The following is a 25,830-nucleotide window of genomic DNA, read 5'->3' as shown; positions in this document are numbered from 1 at the left end:
AGACAAAAAGATAAATATTTTGTCCACTTTGAGTGCTTCACAGGAAAAATAAGTTTTCTGGGATCATTTCTTCTAAAGTTTGTCTTGGAATAACTTATATATTAACTGAAATCTTGTTTAAAATTGAGTTTTTAAATCCCGGCACTTGTTTTTCAGAAAACAGTGAACTGTCACCCTGCTATGATTTTTCCCACTGTCTTTGGTAGAAGCTTCACCTGCTTATTCTGACTCACCTTGATCTTCTAGAACTGCTGCTTTGCCAGTAACTAAAACAACAGTAAGCACCAAAAAAAAGAAAAAATTTACTTTCTTTCAATAGGGAGAACCAGGAAGACCAGGAAGAAATGGAGACCGTGGATTCCCTGGATTACCGGTACGGAAAAGCCCCCGCTAACAACAGTTTTCTAATCAAAAGGGGTTTTTTTTCCCAAGTGAACATGACTCACAGTGAACATTGGTTTGTGCCCTTAATACAGTAAATACATGATTTATTACACTTCTGTATTTATGTGTTTAGGGTCACAAGGGAATCCCTGGGATGCCTGGGATGCCTGGGATGAAAGGTCAACGAGTAAGTAAACCACTTGAATTATGGCGTTGCATGGTTGTGCTCTTTCAGTCATCAGTTCAAAGAGATTGAATCCTAGAATTAAAGGCAAATTTCTTAACAATGTGATCTGATCTTCTGTAACAAATACTTAAATTTTGTCTAGTTATCTCAATTGTAGAGCTTCATCCCAAAAAGTGTTCCAACAGCTGATAACATTCATTATCCAAAATATGCCTCTTTTGGGGGCTTAATATTTTGCCAAGAGGAACCAAGTTTTACAGAATGCAGCAGGAATACTATTCACAGATATGGTTTTACTTTCCCACAGGGTTTTGATGGAAAAGATGGTGCCAAAGGTGACAGTGGTGCTCCTGGTCCAAAGGTAAAAAACTAGAGGGTAATCTTTGTAGTAGGTAGATTAATGACCTCCATCATTCATTGTACAGCTGTGCTTTGCCTCTCAAACAGTTATAAAAATCCAGTTAACATTAAAGAAACCCATTTAATTTCTCTATGAAAAGAATAAGAATCATTCCAAATGAGTTAGACTTCCTGAACCACATCATGTCCCAGTTGTCTAGTCATAATAAACATGAGATTACGAAGTGAAGGACATGGCTGGATCATCTAACTTTGTTGCATAGTACTTAAAGGACTGAGTCTTCCTGATTTTTTTTTCGTGTTTAATATTTCAGTTTGGCACTTGTTTAGACTTCTCAGACCTTTCAGACCTCAGTTCCTGCTGAGGACACTCAGCTTGATGCAGAAAGGGGCAACGGATTGGCGTGTCTTGTTTTGTGTCTCTTCCTCTGGAATAAACCAAAAAGTGTTCTCACCAAAGTTCATTCTGTCATTGGTGTTTTCTTTCCATAACAGGGTGAAACTGGTCTTCCTGGAGTAAATGGAGCACCAGGCCAGCCAGTAAGTATGTGCATCCTGTAGTGTTTCCGTGTTACCCGAGTTACTCATCATTCTCTTAACTTTAATTACCCCACCACATGCATTGAACAATAGCGAGATATGCAAATAAGAGCAATGTCTCTTTGCTCAGCCACATTAATTTGGAAGCCATTTAACTGACTTGTTTTCGTATGTTTTCTAGGGACCAAGAGGTCCAGCTGGTGAAAGAGGAAGACCTGGGAATCCTGGTGGCCCTGTGAGTAATTGCAGCTGTTGTTCTCACTCAGAGGCAGCATATTTGGATTCAATATGTCGAGAATTCCCTACTTCATAGCTTTCCTTGAAACAGTTGTAATGCAAAGGACTAAAAAACTATATGGCATCTGTAAATTCATACAGGAAAGCTTTCTGGTCCCCAACTAAAAATGTAACGATTCTAAGTCACAACCTGTTCATCATCTTATTTTGTGTTTCCTTTTTTTAAATTAATTGATTACACGTTGAGGGAGAGTTCTATATTTCAGCATATGCTCAGGTTCAGCCAAGAGCAAAAGGGAGGAGGAGTGGAAGCAAAGGGCAGCAGGAGAAGGCAGAGAGAGGAAAAAATGCAATCTCAGAAGTAACCTGTGGGAAAAAGACAAAATTCCTCTTTGATTGGGATTAAGGAGTACATCACTTGCTCTGAAGGAATTCATAGCATTCAACACAATCAACAAAGCATAGTTAACATATAATAACCAGCAACTTGTTTGTACAAACACTACATAACCTGAGTAGAGGACCTGGTCTAATATGTCTGGAAGACAGGCAACAGGATTTAAATCATACCACGGTTTATTAGGTTTCTGGGGTGAAATTTTAGTCTTTTATGTGACTTAGGACTGTTACTTTGAAATACACATGTATTGCAATCTTATTTATTCACAGAGATGATGCCAGCATTTCCTCAAGAAATGCAGAAAGAATATATTTTTGCATCTTACTGTCTCATCATTACAGTACAAGTCATATGAAGCGTTGGACATTCCTTCACAAAGTATTTATTTGATTATTATTTTGCGATTTCTCAGCTGAAGAATCCTCAGGTCTTGATCAACTAGCTGGGAATGTACAGACACAAGAACATGGTCTCTGAGTCAGGGACATAAAAGCATGTGGGGTTCTGTGCTCTGTACTCAACACCTCTCTTCTTTCTGTAGGGTGCCCATGGCAAAGACGGATCTCCAGGAGCAGCAGGCCCACCTGTAAGACAACTCACGGATGTTTGACTTTAAGTATTTGTGTTGCTTTATCCTAGTTACTTCTAGCCGGTGTTCTGCAGTGCACTGGTTTAAGAATGACCATTTTATTTAATTATATTTCATAACTGTGTTGGTTAAGATCCTTGAAGCACTTAGAGTGCAATAGGAGAGTTTTAACACTGCAAATCAGGAAAATGCAAAAATCCCAAACCAGATTATTCTCAGAGAACATACAGATAGATAGAATTGCTTTCTTCTATGCAGTTGTGAATAGTCTTATCAAATACATTTATATTAGCTGTCCGAGGTGGGAAAAAATTTTTTCTTCATCATCTCCCTAGAAACCTGAGCATGTCCACTTATAAATGTGACAGCTATATCAGCTTTTTTCCCCTTCCTACACCTTTTTATAATTAGAACAGATTTTGAACATTTTTATAACTTAATCTCTGCAATGATAGATTTCATGGTTTTTAAATCTAAAACACAGAAATTTAGCTGAACATGTACATGTCAGAGTAACCAAGGTGTAGGTGTGATACTTTAGGACTAGCCAAACTTCATCTTTTACAGAATGATTTGTATTTTCTATTTTGCCAGGTGTTTCCTTACTCAGAGGAAAATCCCATAATCAGATATTTCTTTTTTAACTTAAGATTAATTCCATATGGCTTTTACCTTTTGCATTAATAGTATTTCTTTCACTTTTAAGGGTCCCCCAGGCCCCCCTGGAACTGCAGGATTTCCAGGCTCTCCAGGTTTTAAGGTATTCAGCTAAAGATGCATAATTACATGGGATTTGGTCCTTTCTACAATTATACACCTTATGTCACTGTACATAATTATTTTATGAGCCCTATTATTTTATGAGTGCTATTACACTGTTTGCAAGCCTAGAACTGATGTTCTTTCACATGTAGCATGAAACAAACCCTATGCCCATCATCTTCATGAATGCTCACTCCAAAACACCTTTAAGCAGTAGGCCCTGTGTTCCGTGCTGTGTTAAGACAGGGACTGAAGGGAACTTCCCACAACTTCAGGAACTGCAGCATTTACTGGCTGGAGCACCTGGGTACCATGTGCCTCAGCACTGGGGGCACTGTCTAATTTGTCTCTTGCACTCAGGAGGTGACTCTGGCAATCTTCTTCCCAGGTCAGAGATGCCACAGTTAGAGGAAGACACCATAAAGCCAATACAGATTGTCCAGGAGACAAGGTTAAAATGCATTCATTTTCTCATTTTGCTTTTTTTTCCATAGGGTGAAGCTGGTCCTCCTGGTCCTGCTGGTTCTAGTGGTAGTCCTGGAGAGAGAGGAGAACCTGGTCCTCAGGGTAATGCTGGGCCACCTGGGCCTCAGGTACATAAATATCACATGGGACCTGAGAGGGGTTGTTGTCACCTGCTCTTCACAAAGCCCTGCATGTCCTTTGGCTCAGTCCTAGGGGAGCAGCATCGCTTATTAATACATTTCTTTTTTCAGGGCCCTCCTGGAAGGGCTGGAAGCCCCGGAGGCAAGGGTGAAATGGTGGGTACTGCTCATATCACTGCCTTTTGCTGCAATGTGTTGGTGAGGGTCACCATTTGGACTGGATAGAGTCCAATATTGCCATGATATCTTCATCCCGGTTTGCTGTTCACTCTCTGTAGGGACCTTCTGGTATTCCTGGTGCTCCTGGTCTGCCAGGAGGCCGTGGTCTTCCTGGTCCACCAGGTACAAGTGGAAACCCTGGAGCAAAAGGCAGTCCGGTGAGTAAGTAATATTCATTACACTGGTGGTACAAGCAAATATGGTGGAAGTATCTCTGATACCATTAAAAACCAAACCCAAACATTAGGAAGAAATTCTTTACAGAAAGGGTAATCAGGTATTGGAATGGGCTGCCCAGGGAAGTGCTGGATTCTCCATCCCTGGAGGTTTTTAAGATAAGACTGGATGTGGCATCAGTGCCGTGGTCTGGGAACCACAGTGGGGTTGGATCAAGGGTTGGACTTGATGATCTCAGAGGTCCCTTCCAACCCATCTGATTCCGTGATTCTATGATTCTATGATTAAACTTCTATTCACTCGAGATGGTCTAATAAATTATTTTATAATGAAAATAGGCAATACTTTTTATAAATATACAATATATTTATCTTTCACACATTTAGGTATTGCTATATACAAAAAACACATAAAGAGGATAGTAATACTTATTTCTTTTCCTAAATTATCTATCAGTTCAGAAACTCACTACAAATGTCTACCTTGGATTAAATCTGTTGTTTTAAAATCCTAATTTCACCTGTTTAAATTCCCACGGGCTGAGTCCACAGTCCACTACATCTAGTGAGTTGTATCTACTCTTATACTGCCATTTAACCCAGGAGACTCTTTTCTGACAGCCTTACACCACACACAGTTCTTTGTCAGAGAAAATACTCAAGGACTTTGAGCAAAAGACTCGATGTCTGGAACAGCTCAGAAACAGACACAAAATTTTACTCAGTGGTGTTTAATATTGTATCACTTCTTTCTTCACTGGATTTTTAAGGAGCCCTGTGTCTTCCACACCCAGGTTCAGCCAGTGAATGCTAATTTCTGTGCAGATTGATAAATAATAAATATGAGTCAATAATTTGAAAGATATCACGTTTACTTCTTAGTATTTTACCCTGTTGCTACCCATCTTTTAACAGGATTTTCTCTTGTTTAGGGAGACCCTGGTAAGGATGGTGCAAAAGGAGATCCAGGCCCAAAAGGCGAGCGTGTAAGCAATTTTAAAATGCGTTCAGAGACTTCTTCAAGGAAGTCTGAACTCTGAATCACTCCCCGTACAAAAAAACCCTTTTGGGGTTTTTTGGAGACTTCTGCCTTCACTGGTGAGCTTGGGTTTTGTCGTTGCCAGGGTGAGAATGGCACCCCAGGAGCTCCTGGACCACCCGGTGAGGCAGGACAAAGAGGGGCAAACGGTGAGCCCGGGCAGAACGGTGTACCCGGCACCCCTGGAGAAAGGGTAAGGTGCTGCAGGTCACCTGCACATGAAGTACCTTCTGAGTTAAGGCAGAAACAGCAAATTCAGGTGTTCAAAATACTTCCAGGAGAAAATTTGGCTCCTTGTCTCTTCTGGGCAAATTCCAGACGCAAAACTGGGTTATGAAACTGGGCAGAATTGTTATCCAGCTTCTCCTCTGAATTGCAGCACTTGGATCTATCTCAGCCTGAAATAAATTAATGCCTTTCAGGTTTCGATGTTGAAGAAGCAGTGATCTTATATATCTGGAAGTTATATCAAAAGATTTGTGCTGAAAAGCACCATAAACTCTGAGAACTACAAGGGGGTATAAATAAAACAAATTTCAAAATTACTTCTCAGTTAACAAAAATAAACAATTACAAAAATTTCAGCTCTGGAAAGTGAAATTAATGCAAATTCTTCCACCTTCAAGATATGTCTTTATGTCAACATCTCTATTGTCAATACATCTTAAATGTCTGTAGCAGCAATATTGTCAGGATGTCTTCTGTGTTACAATATCTTTACTGCAAACAATCTTTTTAGCTAGTAGATTCAATAGTGTTCTGAAGACACTCTCGCAAAGGAATTCCTGAATTTATTTATTTAACAAAATAAATAACAACATCATTACAGATTTTAGATTTCTGTTCCCATCTGAACCATCAGCAAAATTGTGCTAATCTATTTATAACTCTTAACTTAATAATTGATTGCAATATTTCCTTGAAGCTATGAGAAAACCAAAGATGCACAGCGAACAAATTAATCATACTAAATACATAAATGGGGTACAAATTAAATTTTACAATTAAAAATTTTTGTAAGCAATGAAGATAGTAGTGAGTGCAAATATTAAAACAATAAACCAGAGCTCTTCTCAGTATTGAATTAGAGGATATAATGTATAATTGTTCGATACTGAACATGATATTTATTTTTTTTATTGCTTTAGAAAACTCATAAATAGTGATGCAGAGCCAGTTAAAATAATAATGGGTGGATTATAATTTCAACAGGAGGGTTATAACCAAAGAGAAAATAATCTGTAATCCTCCTTACTGCATTAAAATGCCACTTCCACCTTTTTCTTTTCATTGATTTTCATAACAATGTGTCTAATGGTAAATAGTTTAGAAGAAAAACCCATTTGCCCATTACTTATGCCACGTTGCCTGTGATCCACAGTCTGTTCTTTTATTTGGTAGGGCTCCCCTGGATTCCGCGGCTTGCCCGGTAGCAATGGACTTCCAGGTGAAAAGGTATAAATTTTCCCCTAAAAAAAAAAAAAACCCTCCAAGCTTTCAGAGAATCCGTGTGATTTTGAACGGAGAGTTACGGATTCAATAGGGTGCTGGTTTCCTTGCTGTGACTTCCCACATCTCTTTTTTTAGGGTCCCGCAGGGGAGCGTGGGAGCCCAGGTCCCCCTGGCCCCAGTGGACCTGCAGGAGAGCGCGGACAAGACGGAGGCCCAGGTCTTCCAGGAATGAGAGTAAGACAGGACATCTCCAAGAAAGAGAGAGAACCTCTATTAAGGATACGATTGAGGCGTTTTCATTTAAATACATTTATATTTAAATTATTATTTAAATAGACCTTAATGTTTAAACAGTTAAATTATATATCCGTTTACATATTTCAATATAGCCAAGTCTTACATTTGTTGCTTGTTTGCAATTAAAGCAAATAAGCTGTTGGTCAGGCTTTCAAAGATTTTTGGAGGTGGCCTCACAGGTGATACTCACAGGATGTAAAAACATATAAGTGTTCATAGAACAATGGAACAGCATTCTATGAACTACGCCAAAAATTAACAACTGCTGACAACAAATATATTGAAGTTCAAAAGTCCAACTGCAGGCTGCTGGGAGCCAAACAAGGTTTTGTTGGAAGTGAAAATGAATTATTTAAAATGCAGCAATAATAATATGTAGAAAAATAAGTTAATAAAAAAGTGTTATAAATTGTGCTGCTTTTAGGTAGAGGTACATGGTCAGAATTGTTTCATTCCTTGATTTTTTACCATCTGAAATTAGATTTCTTCCCAAATAATGAAAGAATACATTTTTTGTGCTTGCTGATTACCGTGCCATGTCTTGTTTATATCCAGCGCCCCTCAGGAAAAGCAATAAACCCGTAATGAAAAAATATTTTAGCCTTCTCCATTTTTCCCCTTCATGGGATGGGAGAAATGGGAGGACTTTTAATCTTTATTAAAGAGGATTAAACCAAACAAGTAGTTTCTATATATTTATGTATTGAAACATACTCTGGATTTTAAACTAAAGTGTAACACTTTTTTTTCTTCAATTGCAGGGTTTGCCTGGAATTCCAGGAAGCCCTGGAAGTGATGGGAAACCTGGTCCTCCCGTATGTACACTGTGCAAATATTTTATGCTAGTCCTCCTACTTGACCTTACCCTCATCCCACAGCATCTACATGACAGGTTGTTATCACAGTCAGATTAATTGTCTCCTTTTTTGTTTGTTTTAACTACCAGAGCCCTTTATCTGTATCATTGTAATAACGGTCTGTAAATCCTGTCATTTAGTACTGTTAAAATATGGAGTATACAGGAGATGAGTTGAAATACAAAACATATTTAAGTTTTGAACCACAGTGTCTCACCCTCACTCTCCCTTTGATGGTTATTCCTTTATTTCACCTGAGAGATGCCATGACTTCCTTTCTTTTCTCCTTATCCCAGGGCAGTCAGGGTGAATCTGGACGTGCTGGTCCCCCTGGCCCTCCAGGCCCACGTGGCCAACCAGGTGTAATGGGTTTCCCAGGTCCTAAAGGCAATGAGGTGAGTGGGATTTCTCCACTTCTGTTCTGATACTTGATCAGTCAAATGTTAAAACAAATTGCTCCATACTGGGGCTATCTCATGCTGTGGCTTCAGGTTGTTGTCTACGGACCAGAACAAGTATTTCAAATGTGATCTCTCTCTTTTGTAAGGGTGCACCGGGTAAGAATGGAGAAAGAGGCCCTGGTGGACCACCTGGAACACCTGTAAGTTTTGTCAACATTTTGTTTAATAATATGATAATTTAATAATTACATAATATGACAATTTAATAACAGCATAATATGAATAATAATTTGATGAGTCTTATAAAAATGGTATCAACCCCTAACCATGGCCTAATTTTGTCTTTGTACAGGGTCCTGCTGGGAAGAATGGTGATGTTGGCCTCCCAGGTCCTCCAGGACCTACTGTAAGTGTGGTGACCCTGTATGAGACGACGATCAATTATTGCCAAGGGGGTTTGGCATCTACAGGTTGACACTGTGACTTTAGGGGAAGGGAAATATTTTTAATGATATATAGAAATCTCCTTTTATGAAGACAAATAGAAGAACTCTTATTTGCCATTATTTTAATGAATTAATACTCAAAACTTCAGTAGGATAAACTTGAGTCAGGTACACCTGGCACAGATTGAAATGACAAGCCAAATTAAGAGCTCTCAGAGATCTATCACCTTTTCAAACTGAAGCACGTCTCCCTTTAATGTGTATATCAACTACTACCAAGTAAAAATGTGTCTGGGGAATCACATCTAACAGTTGGAGCGGAAAGAGCAAATACCAGAACACCAAGGTCCATTAGTCTTTGGGATTATGCAAAGTTATCATCAGATCATGAAATGAAGGCATAGGTTAGAGGTGGTGTTGAAATGTTGTCAGACAAATTCATGGTGCTTTTTTTCTCATTTGTTTGATTCTAGGGTGCTTCTGGGGACAGAGGAGAACCAGGACCAGCAGGCCCACCCGGTCTCCAGGTGCTGTGTGTTTATTGCTTTCTGATTCCTTTCAATAGATTAAAACACACAGAAATAAAAAGATAATAAAGGCATCTTAACATTTACATTGCAGTGCATGTCATCATATTTTGAAGTAAGACAGATCATCCACTTGACAAAAGTTATTACTTCGTATATCACAATTGCAGGCTGGGTGGTTAATTTAGATTGTGCAACATAAAACCCTCAGCTATCAAATTGGCACCTCTGCCTTTGTAAAGGATTGGGATGATTTGAGTACACATCTTTGGGTCAAAAAAAGAAATTACAAGATGGAAAATGCATAACTTATCTATGTAACATGGATAGTGCTGTTCCTTCACATAGGGATTGCCTGGTGGACCAGGACCAGCTGGAGAAAACGGGAAGCCTGGAGAACCAGTAAGTAGTAATTCCTTTTATTTAATGAGACGTTTTTCCTATATTTCATTTCCAAATTCAGTCAGTTCTCAGCTCTATTCAGAGCAGAGAAGTCTGATTTTAGGAATAATAGAGGGGAGAAACAGGATGCCAACCATAATGGAGACTTACCAAGTGCATGGATAACTTACACTTATTTTCTCGTAACCAGGGGCCAAAAGGTGATGTTGGAGGACCGGGATTCCCAGGCCCTAAGGTAAATAATAAAGCAACTTTTCTGAACTACATGAAAGAATTAACACAGCATGAGCTTGAAAACAAAGAATAATGCATTTCTTTGTCACAGGGTGAAAATGGTATCCCAGGTGAACGTGGTGCACAGGGTCCCCCAGGACCTCCTGGAACAAGAGGTGGGCCAGGTCCTGCTGGTACAGAAGGTGCCAAGGTACCCACCAACTTTCTTGTTTTCCTGCTATTATGTATCTCATTCAGGTTAATCTTGTTTTTCTAATTATTTTTTCATACTCCTTAGGGTCCTCCCGGACCACCTGGTCCCCCTGGAGGCACAGGACTGCCTGGCTTACAGGGAATGCCAGGAGAAAGAGGAGCTTCTGGAAGTCCTGGACCAAAAGGGGAGAGGGTAACACAGACACACTGCCAATTTCATGCTAATTTAGTGTTAGCTTCCCACAAAGCACTGGGTTTGTTCATGTCTTCACTTTTGGCCTGATTTCAGAGGTGTAGATTGTGTAGCAGTACTGTTGAGTTAGCAATGCGATATGGGTCCTATATGCTGAAAAATATGGGATTTTCCCCCTGCTTTAATATATGCTAGATATTTTGCTGTGCTAGTTCTCTTCGGGGATGGATACATCAAACCAGCTAACAAACTATGAGAATAATTCATACCACAGGCAAACAATTTGGCATAGGCTTCATTTTGAATCAATTTGGGTTCTTTTCCATCAAAGTATGTAGTATCTGATGCTGAATACTGGGCAGAATGTCATCCCCAGTTTTAGATTTGTATGATCTCAATAAGGAAATGTGGTTATTGAGAGACCCTCAGCACGAGGTCCTTTCCCTTCCCTTATGCTTGCTTTTGGCTTATGCTTTTTGCATCTCACATCTCCTAGGGAGAACCTGGGGGCAAAGGTGCTGACGGCCTTCCTGGTGCAAGAGGAGAGAGAGTGAGTAACCTTTTTTAACATCTAACAATTTATCCATTAGCTTCACACAGTCTTCACTTAGAACATGAATAAACTTAGAGTTACAATGAATAAGTACTGCCTAAGAGGTGTAAAGTAGTAATCCCATTGTGTTTCATGCCAGCAGTGCCAAACTAGTTTTGTAAACTAAATCAGACTTAATACTAGTTTTTGTGATTACCGTTGCTTGGGTAAATATAACGGAATTTTTTGAAAGCAGAAGATCGCAGCTAATTGGGACAATGTTTTGGAGGGAAAGCAATCATAGAGAAGTAGAGAAAATCTATCTGACTGATGAGAATGCAGGTTTATAATGAATCACAAAAGGACATCTATAGGAAACGTTCTCACTCAGGATACTTTTACAGGTTGCTGCATATGATATATTTTGCATCTATATAGCATATACACATAAAATAGAGAATTGAAATATATACATATATGTCAAATCAGTACCTGAAAGCAGTGCATCCATCAAAATAATGAGGCATGAAAAATATACCAGTGCAGCTTGGCTGAGTTGGAGGAAATACAAAAAATTTATTTCAAACCATAAGGTACACATTAAATTGTCAAGAAAGAAAAAACTCAGGGAGCCAGTCATGAGATATTGAACATATACTGAAGAAATGTGGATCAGTTATTTATATGAAAAGTTAGGGCAACAGGTAACTTTTAGTGTATACCATTGAAAGAGGCCTGTTAACTTCAGGTGGATTTGAATTAGGTTTGGATGGCAGGGAAAAGAAAAAAATTATCAATCCATTGGAGATCTCTCAGTTGCAAAATGGCGTGAACTTAGACTGTCACTCCAAAACATGGTTTGCAACAGCACTCTGGCATTGTAGACTCTCTTCAATTTAAATATCTCTAGCAATCTGTTTATACTGAGACATAAATGATACTGATGAAAACACAGGTAGCATTGTCATATTTTGATACAAAATATGCTCTTTTCTTGTTGTTTAGGGCAATGTAGGTCCCATCGGTCCTCCTGGTCCTGCCGGCCCACCTGGAGATAAGGTAAAGCATCTCCTGCAGTGACACGTGGTGCAGTAAGAAGTCCCAGCAGTAGCTGTGTCACGGGGAGCAGACAAACACCCAGTAACCATCCTTGTTCCTTACAGGGGGAGACTGGCCCAGCAGGTGCCCCAGGCCCGATGGGTTCCCGTGGAGGTCCTGTGAGTGACAGTACTTTCCTTCCAGTATAACGTGAGCGTGGCTCCTGTAGCCTGGTGTAGACATCAGTGCTGTACCTGCCCTGTCTGGAACTCATGAGACTTGAGCTGTAAATAAGCTAAGCACATTCAGATGCTCTTGACTCCTGGGCTTTATAGGTACTAAAGAAGCCTTCAGAAAATCAGTGCTTTTAACAGTGCTAAGGGGTTGGAGGGCTGTGCTGATAGCTCAGGGCAAGAGTGTGAGCAATAGTGGTGTCCATTTTGTCTAACAGTTAAGTAAACTTTCAAAAATACCCTTAATATTTATTTTTTTTATACTGATAACACAGCACATTGGGATCTCAGTTGGATCTGGGAAACACCATGGGTTGTTCTCAGGGTTTATACAGTTGTAACTCAGATCACTCTATCAGGCTTTAGATAATTATCATATTATCAAATAATTCCTGTTCTTAGCATTCAGGAGCAACTGTAGTTTTGGAACAGGGTTTTTTTTCCTTCAAAGGCTGATAAGACAAAGAAACTTCAGCAGCATCAATAGGAGTGTTCTCTAACCTGTAGGTTATCTTGAAAAGCTTATCTTTTTAACATCTTCCATTGCTGACATGTTGTTTTCTACAGGGTGAGCGAGGAGAACAAGGTCTTCCTGGACCTGCTGGCTTCCCTGGAGCTCCAGTAAGTACATCTACCACTCTTTCTCTACTCAGTCACATGCAGAGCAACATGACTTTGTCCCTAACTTTCTATACTGGCAGACCAAGAGAGTTCAACTGCATTCACATTTAATTTAATGCTTAAATTCCCTTCAGAAGAGTATCTGGATAAGGTTTCTCATCACAGTGGTACCATCTGCTTTTTTTTTTTTTTGAGTAGTAATGAAGCAATATAATTTTTCTTCAGGGTCAAAATGGGGAACCTGGTGGGAAAGGAGAGAGAGGCCCACCTGGTCTGAGAGGAGAGGCTGGACCACCTGGAACTGCGGGTCCACAGGGCGGCCCCGGTGCACCAGTAAGTCTTTGCTGTCCCTTATTGCAACAGAGAGGTTTCTTCAGCCCTCCCACAGCCTCGAGGCAGCCAGGCCCCCCCAAGTGCAAGCAGCTGAACTGCCTGAAACTTCTTGACACTCACTGTGATTTCCATCTTTATCAAATCATTTTGCTTTATCTGCTTCCTTCCATGTAGGGTCCGCCCGGTCCCCAAGGAATAAAAGGAGACCGTGGATCTCCTGGAGGCCCTGTGAGTATCTCCTTGATTTAGTCACTGCTAAATGTCTCTGTCTATTACAACAAATACGATGTAAATGAAAAAAAAACCTTCAACGACTTTAGCATCTGCTGATCAAGAATAATTAAGGTGTTCTAGAAGGAGTAACTAAAGTGGAGGTGTTTAGTGGTCTGGATTACATTGGTTTTAATATAAGTAAGGTGACAAAATAGCTTTTGGCACAATGACCCAAGGCTCTAAAATGGCGTATCTCAACAGTTATTATATTTACTTGTCATCTTTTCCAAGCTTCCCAGAGCCCATTAATTCACCTCTGAGGAGCACATGTGATCTTCAACTTCAAAAAAAAAAAGTATTAAAAAAATTCACATCAAAATTGTAAAAACAGGGAACTTACAAGCAAACCAGCTAGCTGTAATTCAAAGTCAGCTGGTGTATAAAAATCAATTTGTTCATCTTTTTCCAGTCTTCAGAAAATGACAACTAAAAGTATTGATCTCTTACAGGGTGCTGCTGGTTTCCCTGGTGCTCGTGGTCTACCTGGTCCCCCTGGTAGCAATGTAAGTAGTCTTATGCCCCTTTTATTCTTACTTTGGGAGTATATTAATGCATATATTAATATAATAAAATATATTATGCAAAATCTTTCTGAATATGATGTTTGGACTTAGGGAAACAAATCTGCATAAGGAGTTTACTCTCCTTATCATATGGAATAGCAATTCATTCACTTAACTTACTGTCTTGATACACCTTCTAGTATGGTTTTTTTTCCAAAGCCAGACTTAGTGAAGTCCTTCTCCTGGATCAGGTCCTTGAGTATTTCTGTTGGTGGCAGACAACCTGTCTTCTCTCTTGCTCTTTTATGATGCAAGAAATACTCAATACTCATTTTGAACTGGTATTCACTTTCAAAGCTATGTCTTGTAGATAATTGCAGAGATTTTTTTCTAGGTACCTGTAGAATAAAATGGCATAAGATTTAATTGTTTGGGGATTAACTGAAATCGTTCTTAAGGCAAAGTTTCTTTCTTATGGTATGGCTTCATCTGAAGTTTAATCTACCAGTCTGCATCCATTAATTCCAAACTTTTCTATAATATCTGTCTGTGAAGAAAAGCTGTTTCTTAATATCCTTGCATGTTCAATGTGTGCCTACTTTTGACTCCCACAGTAAAAATTAGTCTGATTTTTGATTCTTTAAAAATTAAGAAAATAAAAAGAATACAAATGCATTTGACCATTTAAAAAGCAAACTTTTGTTGTATGGTAACTGAGATATAAAGTAAAAAAATTCTTTTGCATTTGGATAAACAGATTTTAATTTTCTGTCATAGTTACAGGCAGATGCAAATTTGAATATTACTGAACAAAAAGGAAAAGTAGGAAAAGTAGAATTTTATTTAAGGTATCATTAAAGTCAACACAGTTCTTTCCATTGATTGGCTCAGCTAAGATTTTAATGAAAGACATTTCATCCTGTACATGTCCAAGACACTATGTTAAAGGTATCTGGCAGCAGTGACTTAAGAAAGCAGAAGGATCTGCTACTCTTTCCAATTTCTGTGGCAGAGCCCCGGGTAAGGAAAATGTATCCTGTGTTGGATCCATTACAGCCACTGGGCACCCAGAACCTGCAGGTGTTACATTATGCAAACCATATGTCCAGACAGCAGGGATAAAAAAATACCAACTTTGAGAGTGATACATGAAAGGATTCTCTTACAGCACCAGATCAGATCTGGGTGCACAGAGGCTGGACCCTAAATCTGCCTTCAGGCAACGACTCAGGTCTGGCTGACTTTCATAAGAGCAGTGCCACTGTGCAGCTGTTTCAGATAACTCAGCTCACACTCTTCTTTTTAAAATTCTTTTTAGGGTAGCCCAGGTCCCCCTGGTAATGCAGGGCCTGCGGGCAAGGATGGGCCTCCCGGACCCCCTGGTAGTGCCGGTTCTCCTGGCGGTCCGGGACCTGCTGGAATCAGAGGTGAGCCCGGTACACCAGGGGAAAAAGGGCCACCAGGCGCACGAGGAGAAAGGGTAAGTACACCTTCAGCCAGGGACTGTGACACCAACAGACTGGGATTATGTCTGGAATGTTAAAGACGCTCATATTGATTGATGTGACCTTTCCTCGATCAGGGGGCACCGGGTGAACCAGGTCCTCAAGGCATTGTTGGCGGCCGGGGTAACACGGGTTTGCCAGGTCTGCGTGGCCCAAGTGGTCCACCTGGGATGGCAGGAGCCAAGGTGAGAGCTATTCACTGCAGGGAGATAAAAAATAATGAATGTGTCAAGGTCAGTGGGGGGAGGGGTGTTTAATGCTTTTTAGTCCAGAGACAACAGAATTTACAGTTATTTGTGCTTACATCCATAAGATCAGGCAACCAGTAAATGTGGCATGTGAGGTTGTCTTTTATCCCTGTTATCAAGTCTCATATCAAATTATTTAGAAGTATAGAAGATGCTTCACACTTTTAAGGAGGGTCAAGGAAGAGGCTATAAACTCTCCTTACCACAAGATCTGAGTCATAGTCTCACAAGTTGTGAGATAGATACAAGTTGTGTATCTTTGCTTCATTGTTAATGTTTCTTGCTTAAATATTATGACTCAAATGGAAAAATATTTTCTCTTCCCTTCAGAAAAGGTGGTGTGAGGCTTGGTTTGTATTTTATCAGTAATACAGCAATAGAGCAGTTTTTCTTTTTAACTGCTTTGGCTATTGTTTTTGGGCACATAAGACATAGCCATTTATTATTTCCTAGCTGACAAAAAACATTCCTTGAGTTCAATGGCATTGCATGAATGCTACCAGCCATGAAAAGAAACCATTTGGTCCAAGTTTTTATACTCTCTTGTTTATTCACAATCTCCAAAACCACACTGGCCCATCATTTTATTAGGTCTCCTTAAAAATTACTACATAATTAATTAGATGTATAATACACTGGTATTTCATAAGTACATTATCTGTAACAAAATCCTTTCCCTTTTTGTTCAGGGTGAAGATGGTAGACCAGGCACCAACGGTGTCCCAGGAGAACGTGGTGCCCCTGGTCCCCAAGGTCCTATTGGACAAAGAGGCTTACCTGGAGAGCCTGGCAGGGATGTGAGTGGATGTGATTCTTTCCTGCTAGCTTGTGAGTTACTAAAGGGAGACTCTGGGAGGATATGAGCTTTAGGGTTCACAAAGCCTCCCTCAAGTGCCTGATGCACAGGGGCCTGGGCACATCACACTCTTACGTAAGGTAGCATAGCCTGCTTTCTCTGGCATCCCCTTCACTGCCTGTGGGTATCATCTGTCTCACTTGGAACTGAACAAGAGACTTGCACTGCTTGTATGCCTGCAAAATAATGCAGGTCTTATAGATCTTTTAGGGGCCACTCCACCTCCACAAACTCTTCCTGCTAGAAAACTCCTTTTTTGATGAGCATTATTTAAGCTTACTGGGAAACAAGCTCTTTCATCATGCAACTTATGAACACACTATACCCCTCTCTTTTGCAGGGTAACCCTGGCTCCGATGGCTCGCCTGGACGAGATGGATCCCCAGGAGGCAAAGTAAGAAATCATCCATATACTTAGATTTCCAAATAAATGACACATGAGATGCATGACAATATGCACAGTTCTCTGCTATCTAATTTGTTCCTTGAATCTCTTACGCTCAGTTGAAAATACTGTTTATATTGAGTTCTGTAAAACGTGACATTTATTATCCTGTCAACTGTTACTGTCTGCAGGGTGACCGTGGTGAAAGTGGCTCTCCTGGTGCTCCAGGACCCCCTGGTCACCCTGGACCTGCAGGTACTGCTGGGCCACCTGGGAAAGCTGGTGAAAGAGGATTTCAGGTAAGACCAAAGTAAATCGCTTACTGCTTATTTACGTACCTTTCCTATACAAAGTCCATTTCATGCAGTAATAAAGAGGAAGTTTTGTAGAGTCATACATTTCTTACTGTCATAGTTCCTTGCCATTGAGGACCTCTTCCATAACCATATCAAGGGGAAAGACATCTCAGTTTATGTTCCTGATAACTATAGAAATCAAGCTCAAAATTTGTGTACTCCATAGGATGCCAAAAAGCACATCGTCCCACCGGGCCCTGTCTTAATTTCCATCCCATCTGGTGCCCATGCAGCACAAGCAATGTTATTTATTTAAAATGAGGGAGTACCTTTGGAAGTCTTCAAGTTATTTCTCACAAGTGCTGACACCAGCACAGCCTGAGCACTGAGCACCTCACAAAGTGAAGAAGGGCTCTAGTGCCTACAAGCAGCTTAGTAAGGCTGGCATTGGTAAAAAGGGGATCTGGTCATGATTCTTACTGATTATAGAGTGTGTGTGTGTGTGTGTGTGTGTGTGTGTGTGTGTGTGTGTGTGTGTGTGTGTGTGTGTGTGTGTGTGTGTGTAGCTTTCTCTTGTTTCTAAATAGTTGCTGGCTTTGAGTATTCTGCTTATCTGGAAATAAAAAGGTGGTCTAGGCATCCCCAAGTGATCCATATCATTTCATTCTTATCATGTCACAGGGTCCACCTGGCCCTCCAGGCTCTACTGGTCCTGCTGGTGCTCGTGGTCCTGCTGTAAGTTATATTTCAAGTATTTGTGATATCATCCATTCACTGTTCCCTGTTATTTGGGCATTGCTCTTACCTCCTTGTTTTTTCCTTTTGTTGCAAATCTACTCTTACAGGGTCCTCAAGGTCCTCGTGGTGATAAAGGTGACGCTGGTGAACGAGGTGGCCCCGGCATAAAGGGTCATAGAGGGTTTCCTGGTTCCCCCGGTCTACCTGGTCCTCCTGTGAGTATTTTGTATTGACTTGGGAACTACAGCTGTTCTTAGTTTCTGTGGTTTAGGTCTGAGGTGCCTTGTCAGCCTCAACTAATTTACTGAGGAAGGAAAAAAATTATAAAGAACCTGTGTAATTTGACTGTCAAATGTGTTCAAAAGTCCAGATTCTCTGAATGAACCTGAAAGAAGCATTAACAGAAAAGTGGAAGAAAGTTGGTAGGAGCTGAAACTGGGTTTACTATAATCCCTTCCAATAAACACTTTTTGAATTATTTACATAGGCTATTCCTGATTAAATTAGAAAAGGTAGAAGTATGGGTTGAAATATCTATGTGTATTAGAAATCCATCCTAGGCAGACAATTAAAGCTAGTCAGAATCCAAATACCTTTCTTCTGTCATGTATCTTTTATAGGAAGTAATATTAGGGCAAAATGGGCATGAAATTGTAAACTACTGAATTGTAAACATGCATTACCAATTTGAGCAGTTCTTAATAGCTAGAAGAATTGATGGGCAGGAATAGAAAGGCATTCCCTGGATGTTTACGACAGATAAAAGTTTAAAGAGGGATTTATACCCAAAAAAACTATTAATAACCCTCATGACACAAGTGAGAACCAAGAAACCAAAACTCACTCAATTCATCTACGAAAGGTGGCACCAATACCAACCTATTTAACAACACAATATAATCCATTCTCTAATGTACAATATGAGTAAAAATCCGATAAATTCTCATTTACACAATGAGTGCAAGATGTTCAATAATTATTAAACAAATGGCTTAGTTCTTTGTAATGCATATGTAGAGCAAATTTTAAATGCATTTGAAAACATGAGTTTTTGTCAAATTAATTACAATATTTCACTGGTAATATGGTTAAAACTGAAGCATTTTGAACCTATAGTTACGTATTCTTATTAAGACAAGATTTCATCCAAAGCTCATTGGTGTCAATTGGCTTTCTTGCATTTTGGATAACACATCACTAATATGTTTTCTTATAGAGAACAACTGAGTTTTTTTCTGGTCAAGGAATGTCAACCATTCTCTCTGATATCCAACATAGTCTTTTTACAAGGATGTATTTCGTATAATCTGAAAGATGTTTTCGATGTCTTTATTTAAGGTATATAAGCTATCAGGTATATCCAGCTAGTTGCAAAATATTAGCAGAACGTGCATGACTGACTTTTCTTTTCTTCATAGGGTCCCCTGGGTCCACAAGGTGCACTGGGAAGTCCAGGACCTTCAGGTCCAAAGGTAAGAAAAACTCATTACCTAGCCTAACTGCAAGGAAAAATCAGACTGTTTGGTTTATATATATATATATATATATATATATTCATTGACCATCCTAACAGAAAGAGAAAACACCTGAGAAATTTTACAGAAATGTTCGACATATCTCACAAAGTATTTCTGAATTTGAGATTGCCTCATAAACTCTCATAAACTATTTTGACCATACTATTTGTGTTCATCATTGTTCTAGGGTCCCCCAGGACCAGCTGGACCACCTGGAAAAGAGGGTAGAAGTGGATACCCAGGTCCAATTGGTCCTCCTGGCCCCCGTGGTACCAGAGGTGAAAGCGGCCCTGCCGTAAGTAAACAGTGCACGCTCACGTAGACAAATATTTAGGGAATATTCAAGAAATGTAGGGTGCTCTCCTCTTTAAATATCTCCCTTGGAAATTCTGTATTTCATGGACAGAGTCTGTGGCAGGAGGTATCTAGCTATCAATGCTAAATCCAGAAAAATACAGCTCATTTGTAGTTTAGTGTAACTACTGGTGCACTGGGCATCGTGTTAGTCTTGGATGATCACTGACTTTTCCACGTACAGCGGGATCTCCATTGTGGAGCACAGACTCCCTTTGTCTCTTGGAAGCTATGAAATGGATTTTCTTGACTCCTCTGGAGTGGCCAGAGCTGCAAAGGTCACTCTCATAATCGCCTCCTAAAGCCAAGAAGTGGCCATTCTCTGGATTTTGGTGGAAAGGGTTTCTTCTCCTTCTGACAGCCCAGACCAAAGAACAGTCACAGCTCGACAAAATTAGGGGAGAAAAATTCCAGCCTTAGGATACAGGCCTGGAAACTCTAACAGACATTAAACATCTGTTTAATTAATGAATGAGTAAATAAAATGTCTATGTGAGAACTCCCTTTTTTTTTTAAGATTAGGGCAGACTTTTAGTTTTAACCTATGATCTCTGTTCAGGGCTACATTCATTATATTTTTTAGGGTCCACCAGGCCAGCCTGGTCTTCCTGGTCCTTCTGGTCCTCCTGGTCCGTGCTGTGGTGGTGCGGTTGGCCTGGGTGCTGGTGAGAAAGGCCCAGTGGGCTACGGGTATGAATATCGAGATGAGCCAAAAGAAAATGATATCAATCTGAGTGACATCATATCTACAATGAAATCAATTAACAACCAGATTGAAAACATCATTAGTCCTGACGGGTCACGGAAGAATCCAGCTCGCAACTGCAGAGATCTGAAATTCTGCCATCCCGAGCTCAAGAGCGGTACGTTTAGATTTTATTTTCACCAATGGTAGCAGGTCTTGGGTGTTGGTTTGTTTGTTTTGGTTTTTTTTTTTTTAAACTGAGTATTTAAATGCAGTGATCTGCTATAAAAAATTTGATTTTTTTTTTTTAACAAATATCCTGATAAAGATGATAAACATAAAAATAATTTTAAACTTTAAGTAACTATACATTTAAACAGCATATGCACTGATTTCAACCCTATTCCTTACGTCCTTATAAGTGAACATATGTTTAAATAATTTTAGGGAATAAAACATCACAAGTATAAGTTCTATATTTATTTCAAATGTCAGTCCCATTACAATATTCACATGAACCCAGTATATTTTTATATCATCTTATTTTCTGTGGTATCTCTTCGGTTAAAATTAATATGGTTCCTAATTTGGCTCAGGAATCTGGCATAGAAATAAGCTTTACCATCGTGCAGTCAGATTCTTCTCCAAATATATTAAACTCCTTAACATTTGGGGGTTTTTTACCTCTAGGGGAGTACTGGATTGATCCAAACCAGGGCTGCAAGATGGATGCTATTAAAGTATACTGCAATATGGAAACTGGTGAGACATGCCTCAGTGCTAACCCTGGGACAGTGCCAAGGAAAAACTGGTGGACTGGTGCACACAGTGGGAACAAACACGTTTGGTTTGGAGAATCTATGAATGGAGGCTTCCAGGTGAGAAACAACCACAGTTAACAGCCCATATTGCACATCACAGCCTACTAAAAAATAAATAGGTGAAATAATCGTGATGTAGGCTGTCCCTAGACACGACTAAACACTGTTGTATATGTGTGGCACTCTGCAGTTCAGCTATGGGGATCCCGAGCTTCCCGAGGACGTCTCAGAAGTTCAGCTGGCCTTCCTCCGCATCCTCTCCAGCCGTGCCTCCCAGAACGTCACCTACCACTGCAAGAACAGCATTGCCTACATGGATGAAGCCAGTGGGAACGTTAAAAAGGCTCTCAAACTGATGAGCTCTACGGAAAGCGAGATCAAGGCTGAAGGAAACAGCAAATTCACATATGCTGTTCTTGAAGATGGCTGTACGGTAAGTAAACAGGAATTACTGCTGTAGTTTGATAAATAATGCAGATAAATAAGAAGGAGAGAGCTTTGCATGGCCTGGGCAAGGAAAGAATACAGCTGCCCCTAACAGGGGAAACAGATCCTGTACACTAGAAGTTTCATTCCCATAGCAAGTGTAGAAAGTGAGGTGCACTTCCATTAAAATATTTGCTTTACATGTACCTCCTTGCTTTAGAGTCAACACACTGAAGTCACAGTCAACAAGTTTTAATCCATCCCATGTCAGCTCTAAAACTAACCATACCAACAAATCAAGGCTAGCTGATTTGAAGCCATGGGCTGTGATTATGGGAAGGGGCAAACGCAGTTATTTTGCAGATCCAATATTGCTTCCCTGTGCCTTCTTCACTGCAGCAGAAAGCACTGGAGAGGAGCAGTAACACCCCTGAGCATGCTGGTCTATCAGCATCTGCAGCCTTCCCAGTAACAAATGCAAAACACTATTACTGTCCACATTTTCTCCCTCCTGGTGTTTAAGGTTCCAAAAGGACAACAAACGCTGTATGCTAAATTTGCCATTTAAGGATGTGTGAACATATCTACTTCACAGCCACTTCATGGTCATTTCTTTAACACCAACATGAAGAGCTGCCTCATCACTGCTGACACTCTAGAGGCCAAAACCACTTTTACAGAGTAGCCATTCGTACCATCTCTCAGCAGGGTAGAGCACATTTCAGTCCAAAGTCAGGATGCTAGAACTGCTCCAGAGCACTTTACTGTCCATCAGGATTCCAACCCTTTTGAGCCACAAGCCCCCACACAAACAGTCCAGAAATGAAGAGTGCCTTGTCTATATGTTCACTGCCACAGAGACTGCAACCAGTTTTCACGGGGCTGAAAGGGACACGTTAGTATGGAAATAGAGAACATGAAATCTGATAAACTGTGGGATGATTTTCACACTGCCCCAACACTCATTTCTCTAACATTTTTTTTTCCTCTTCTTTTTAACTTCACAGAAACACACTGGTGAATGGGGTAAAACAGTCTTTGAATACAGGACACGCAAGCCAATGAGGTTGCCCGTGGTTGATATTGCACCCATAGATATCGGTGGTCCTGATCAGGAATTTGGTGTGGACGTTGGCCCAGTCTGCTTCTTATAAATCCAAGATTCTGCTCTTTCTGAAACCCCAGCAAATGGATTCACACTCCAACCATGCTCCTTTGTTTAAGCCTTGTCAGCTAGTACAGGTGACCATCTGTATCCCAGTTATTTATTAACAAAATTTCTGGGGGAAAAATCAATTTGATATCAAGGGTGTTTTTTTTTTTTTTTTGCTATAACACAAAATACAGTAAAAATGCTTTTTGCTCTATTTTTTTTTACCAAATTCCATCTTCAAAACATGTCTCCGTGGTGCTATAATACAACTTCAACACTTAATAAAACAACACTGTGTTCTATTAGTTGAATGTTAGCCAATTTAAAAAGCACTGATTGCTCCCAGTACCAAAGTTTACCCTTCTTTCCAAGATGCAGTCCATAAAGCTAGGAAGACCTCCCTGTTTCAACTACCTCAACATGGACAGAAACTGGGATGTGTCTGAGTCAAACCAAAACTCAATCAAATCAGTCAAAACACATTGGACCCAGTGTCAATTCCATAGAATCATTTGGTACAAAAACATCTATTTCTGTACTGATTAGCTGTGAAAAGTACAGTATACTTTAAGAGTTTAATACCTTAATGTCAGTAGTCACCATAATTTTATTGTTGGATTGTATTCTGTTGTCAAAGGTGCTTCTCTACTTTCCTGTCATTGCTGGTCAAGACCACTAAAATTAGGGAAGTGTAAAAGACTAATATGATGGTGCTAATGTATTTTTCACTCCTAACTCTGCAAGTCAGGGTTATTGACTTGCTTAAAAACCCAAAAATGTAAAGGATTTAAAGAATTGTAAATGTCTCCTGTCAAAGATAGCCATTGGCATGTCATAGTTGAGAACTTTCTCCCTTCACTCTGTAAAAGTCAATAAAGATGCAAAATTGTGAATTTCTTCTGTCACGTTAACACATTTATAGTGTTGAAGGTTAACCATCTTTGTAAGCTTTTATATGGTTGTTGGTCTATTCCTTACAGAGACACATAATAAAATATCTTAATAAAACTCCTTGTTGTTTCATAAAACTGACTATCTTTTTTTTTTTTTTAAGTTTACTATCTATATCTCTTTGTTCAAGCAAATTAACAAGGCAGGACACAACTCTGGTACCACTTCAGCTGATTTTTTCAAAGATAATTTGTTTGAAGGAAACCCTGGTAATCCTAAGGGATGCAGTTTATGGCACACTACTAGGAACTTTTCTTTCTTACTTTTCCTACTCCTCTCCGTCCAGTGGCTCCTTTTTGCAAGCCTGGTGAGCTTCTCTATCCACACAGCTGCAGCTCTTTGCAGCAGGATCCAAAACAGAGCCCATGCACCAAGGCAGTTATATTTTCTCCAGTTTGGAGAAAATATAACCTTCCCTCCCCAAAAAACCCGCCTCAGTCTAAATAAATAGGCAGTCATGGGCTACATAAATAAATGGTTTAAGGGCTGGCCAGAGGCACCAGCAGTTTGCCAGAGCTGACAGTTTAAACATCTTGATATTTTTTATGTCCACTGGAACTGCACAACCAAGTGATCCCCAGATCTCAGCAAAAATTTAAGGAGAAGCAATTACTACAGTAGTTTGGCAGGGTCTGAGCTTGAGGCCACAAGAAGGAAACAAGCCACACAAAGGAACCCAGGCCAGGAAACCTCTCCCAGAGGTAGATGCTGATAGATGCTACTCAGTCTTTCCCATGGAGGAAGGTAGAGAGCCTGCCCCCACATCATTAGCACAACCATGCATTGCTCCACAGGCCAGGATCATTAAGGACCCTCTAAAAACAAGGTCAAACAAAAATTAGGGATTTAAAAAAAAAATTATCAGGTTCTTAAAAGTTCTCACTGACAATTATAGACTATGCATCCTCTGAGAATACATTCTACTTGGACCAAACAGAAAAAAATTAGCAGAAAAATTTAAGAGAAATTTAAGAAATCTCACCATATTTGGGGTTAAGCCAAGATACTGCCCTGCCTTGGCATTGCAGAATTTGGACGTGGCACACAGAACAAAAATAGTGAGGGCCTGGGGGGACCCTCACAGCACAAATGCAGCATCAACACAGGCACAACTATACATAATGCAACATAAAAGAATAGTGCCAACAACTCATAAAAAATATTGGCTCTTTCAGGAAACCTCCCCATTTGTTGGTGAAAATTGAATACTGTTTATGGAAGATGAGAATTACATGTGTGTAATATTACTGCATGTATGTAATACTATTAATCTGACACAAATTACATTGAATTAGCTGACTGAAGTTTTATGAAAGCAGCTGGTAAAAATGTTGGCTGCTGGAAAAATGCATTGGAAACACCTGTTCTTAATCCCCACAGCAGAAAAAAAAGTAGCTTTTGTTATCCCCATTGCTATTGGGGCTGGGTGGATGGCTGGGAACAATTACTCAACCTTAAAACTGTAGTTTTGGGGGCTATTTGCTAAAGCACTCATAGTTGTCAAGTCTTTCGTTAATAATTTCTTCTAATGAAAGGCGATTACTGGAACATTTGTAGAAAACACAAAGAAATAACCAAGACCAACATAAAATAATTTACTTGATCCAAAAACGTTGTGATTTTTTTTTTCAGAGGGTCACCCATTAAGCTACCATGACCCTCGTATGTCTGTACTTTCATATTACCACATTACTCTTTGGGGAAAACAAGACAAAAAAAGCAACAATAACAAAAGCCACGAAACCAAAATCAAAACAAACAACCCCCAGCCCCAGCCAAAAAAAAATAAAACCAAACAAACCCCAGACAAACATGTAAACAAACTAAACCCTGCCTCAAAGGTTTGCCTGACTCACACCAAGA

The 25,830-nt window shown here is 39.9% G+C and overlaps 1 protein-coding gene across 1 annotated transcript in view; it reads left to right on the top strand.

The window, feature by feature from the left end:
- COL3A1 (collagen type III alpha 1 chain) overlaps positions 1-24,044 on the top strand; it is a 50,821-nt gene extending 26,777 nt beyond the window's left edge. The window contains exons 9-51 of the mRNA XM_051788035.1: positions 320-373; positions 518-571; positions 879-932; positions 1,427-1,471; positions 1,653-1,706; positions 2,650-2,694; positions 3,404-3,457; positions 3,954-4,052; positions 4,176-4,220; positions 4,343-4,441; positions 5,392-5,445; positions 5,584-5,691; positions 6,900-6,953; positions 7,086-7,184; positions 8,009-8,062; positions 8,401-8,499; positions 8,652-8,705; positions 8,858-8,911; positions 9,425-9,478; positions 9,827-9,880; positions 10,071-10,115; positions 10,206-10,304; positions 10,392-10,499; positions 10,996-11,049; positions 12,037-12,090; positions 12,195-12,248; positions 12,870-12,923; positions 13,149-13,256; positions 13,431-13,484; positions 13,979-14,032; positions 15,351-15,512; positions 15,615-15,722; positions 16,475-16,582; positions 16,982-17,035; positions 17,218-17,325; positions 18,004-18,057; positions 18,168-18,275; positions 19,479-19,532; positions 19,765-19,872; positions 20,515-20,794; positions 21,307-21,494; positions 21,628-21,870; positions 22,871-24,044. Coding sequence (XP_051643995.1) covers positions 320-373; positions 518-571; positions 879-932; positions 1,427-1,471; positions 1,653-1,706; positions 2,650-2,694; positions 3,404-3,457; positions 3,954-4,052; positions 4,176-4,220; positions 4,343-4,441; positions 5,392-5,445; positions 5,584-5,691; positions 6,900-6,953; positions 7,086-7,184; positions 8,009-8,062; positions 8,401-8,499; positions 8,652-8,705; positions 8,858-8,911; positions 9,425-9,478; positions 9,827-9,880; positions 10,071-10,115; positions 10,206-10,304; positions 10,392-10,499; positions 10,996-11,049; positions 12,037-12,090; positions 12,195-12,248; positions 12,870-12,923; positions 13,149-13,256; positions 13,431-13,484; positions 13,979-14,032; positions 15,351-15,512; positions 15,615-15,722; positions 16,475-16,582; positions 16,982-17,035; positions 17,218-17,325; positions 18,004-18,057; positions 18,168-18,275; positions 19,479-19,532; positions 19,765-19,872; positions 20,515-20,794; positions 21,307-21,494; positions 21,628-21,870; positions 22,871-23,017 — 3,693 coding nt within the window. The 3' untranslated portion in view covers positions 23,018-24,044. The remainder of the gene's footprint in view (positions 1-319; positions 374-517; positions 572-878; positions 933-1,426; positions 1,472-1,652; positions 1,707-2,649; positions 2,695-3,403; positions 3,458-3,953; positions 4,053-4,175; positions 4,221-4,342; positions 4,442-5,391; positions 5,446-5,583; positions 5,692-6,899; positions 6,954-7,085; positions 7,185-8,008; positions 8,063-8,400; positions 8,500-8,651; positions 8,706-8,857; positions 8,912-9,424; positions 9,479-9,826; positions 9,881-10,070; positions 10,116-10,205; positions 10,305-10,391; positions 10,500-10,995; positions 11,050-12,036; positions 12,091-12,194; positions 12,249-12,869; positions 12,924-13,148; positions 13,257-13,430; positions 13,485-13,978; positions 14,033-15,350; positions 15,513-15,614; positions 15,723-16,474; positions 16,583-16,981; positions 17,036-17,217; positions 17,326-18,003; positions 18,058-18,167; positions 18,276-19,478; positions 19,533-19,764; positions 19,873-20,514; positions 20,795-21,306; positions 21,495-21,627; positions 21,871-22,870) is intronic.
- The last annotated feature ends 1,786 nt before the right edge of the window (positions 24,045-25,830 follow it).

Source organism: Manacus candei, unplaced genomic scaffold (assembly GCF_025592945.1).
Source record: "Manacus candei isolate 608988 ecotype Guabito, Panama unplaced genomic scaffold, ASM2559294v1 h1tg000023l, whole genome shotgun sequence".
Classification (NCBI taxonomy): Eukaryota; Metazoa; Chordata; class Aves; order Passeriformes; family Pipridae; genus Manacus; species Manacus candei.
Note: the sequence above shows the minus strand (reverse complement) of the source record. Positions and strands in the feature narration are given on the sequence as shown.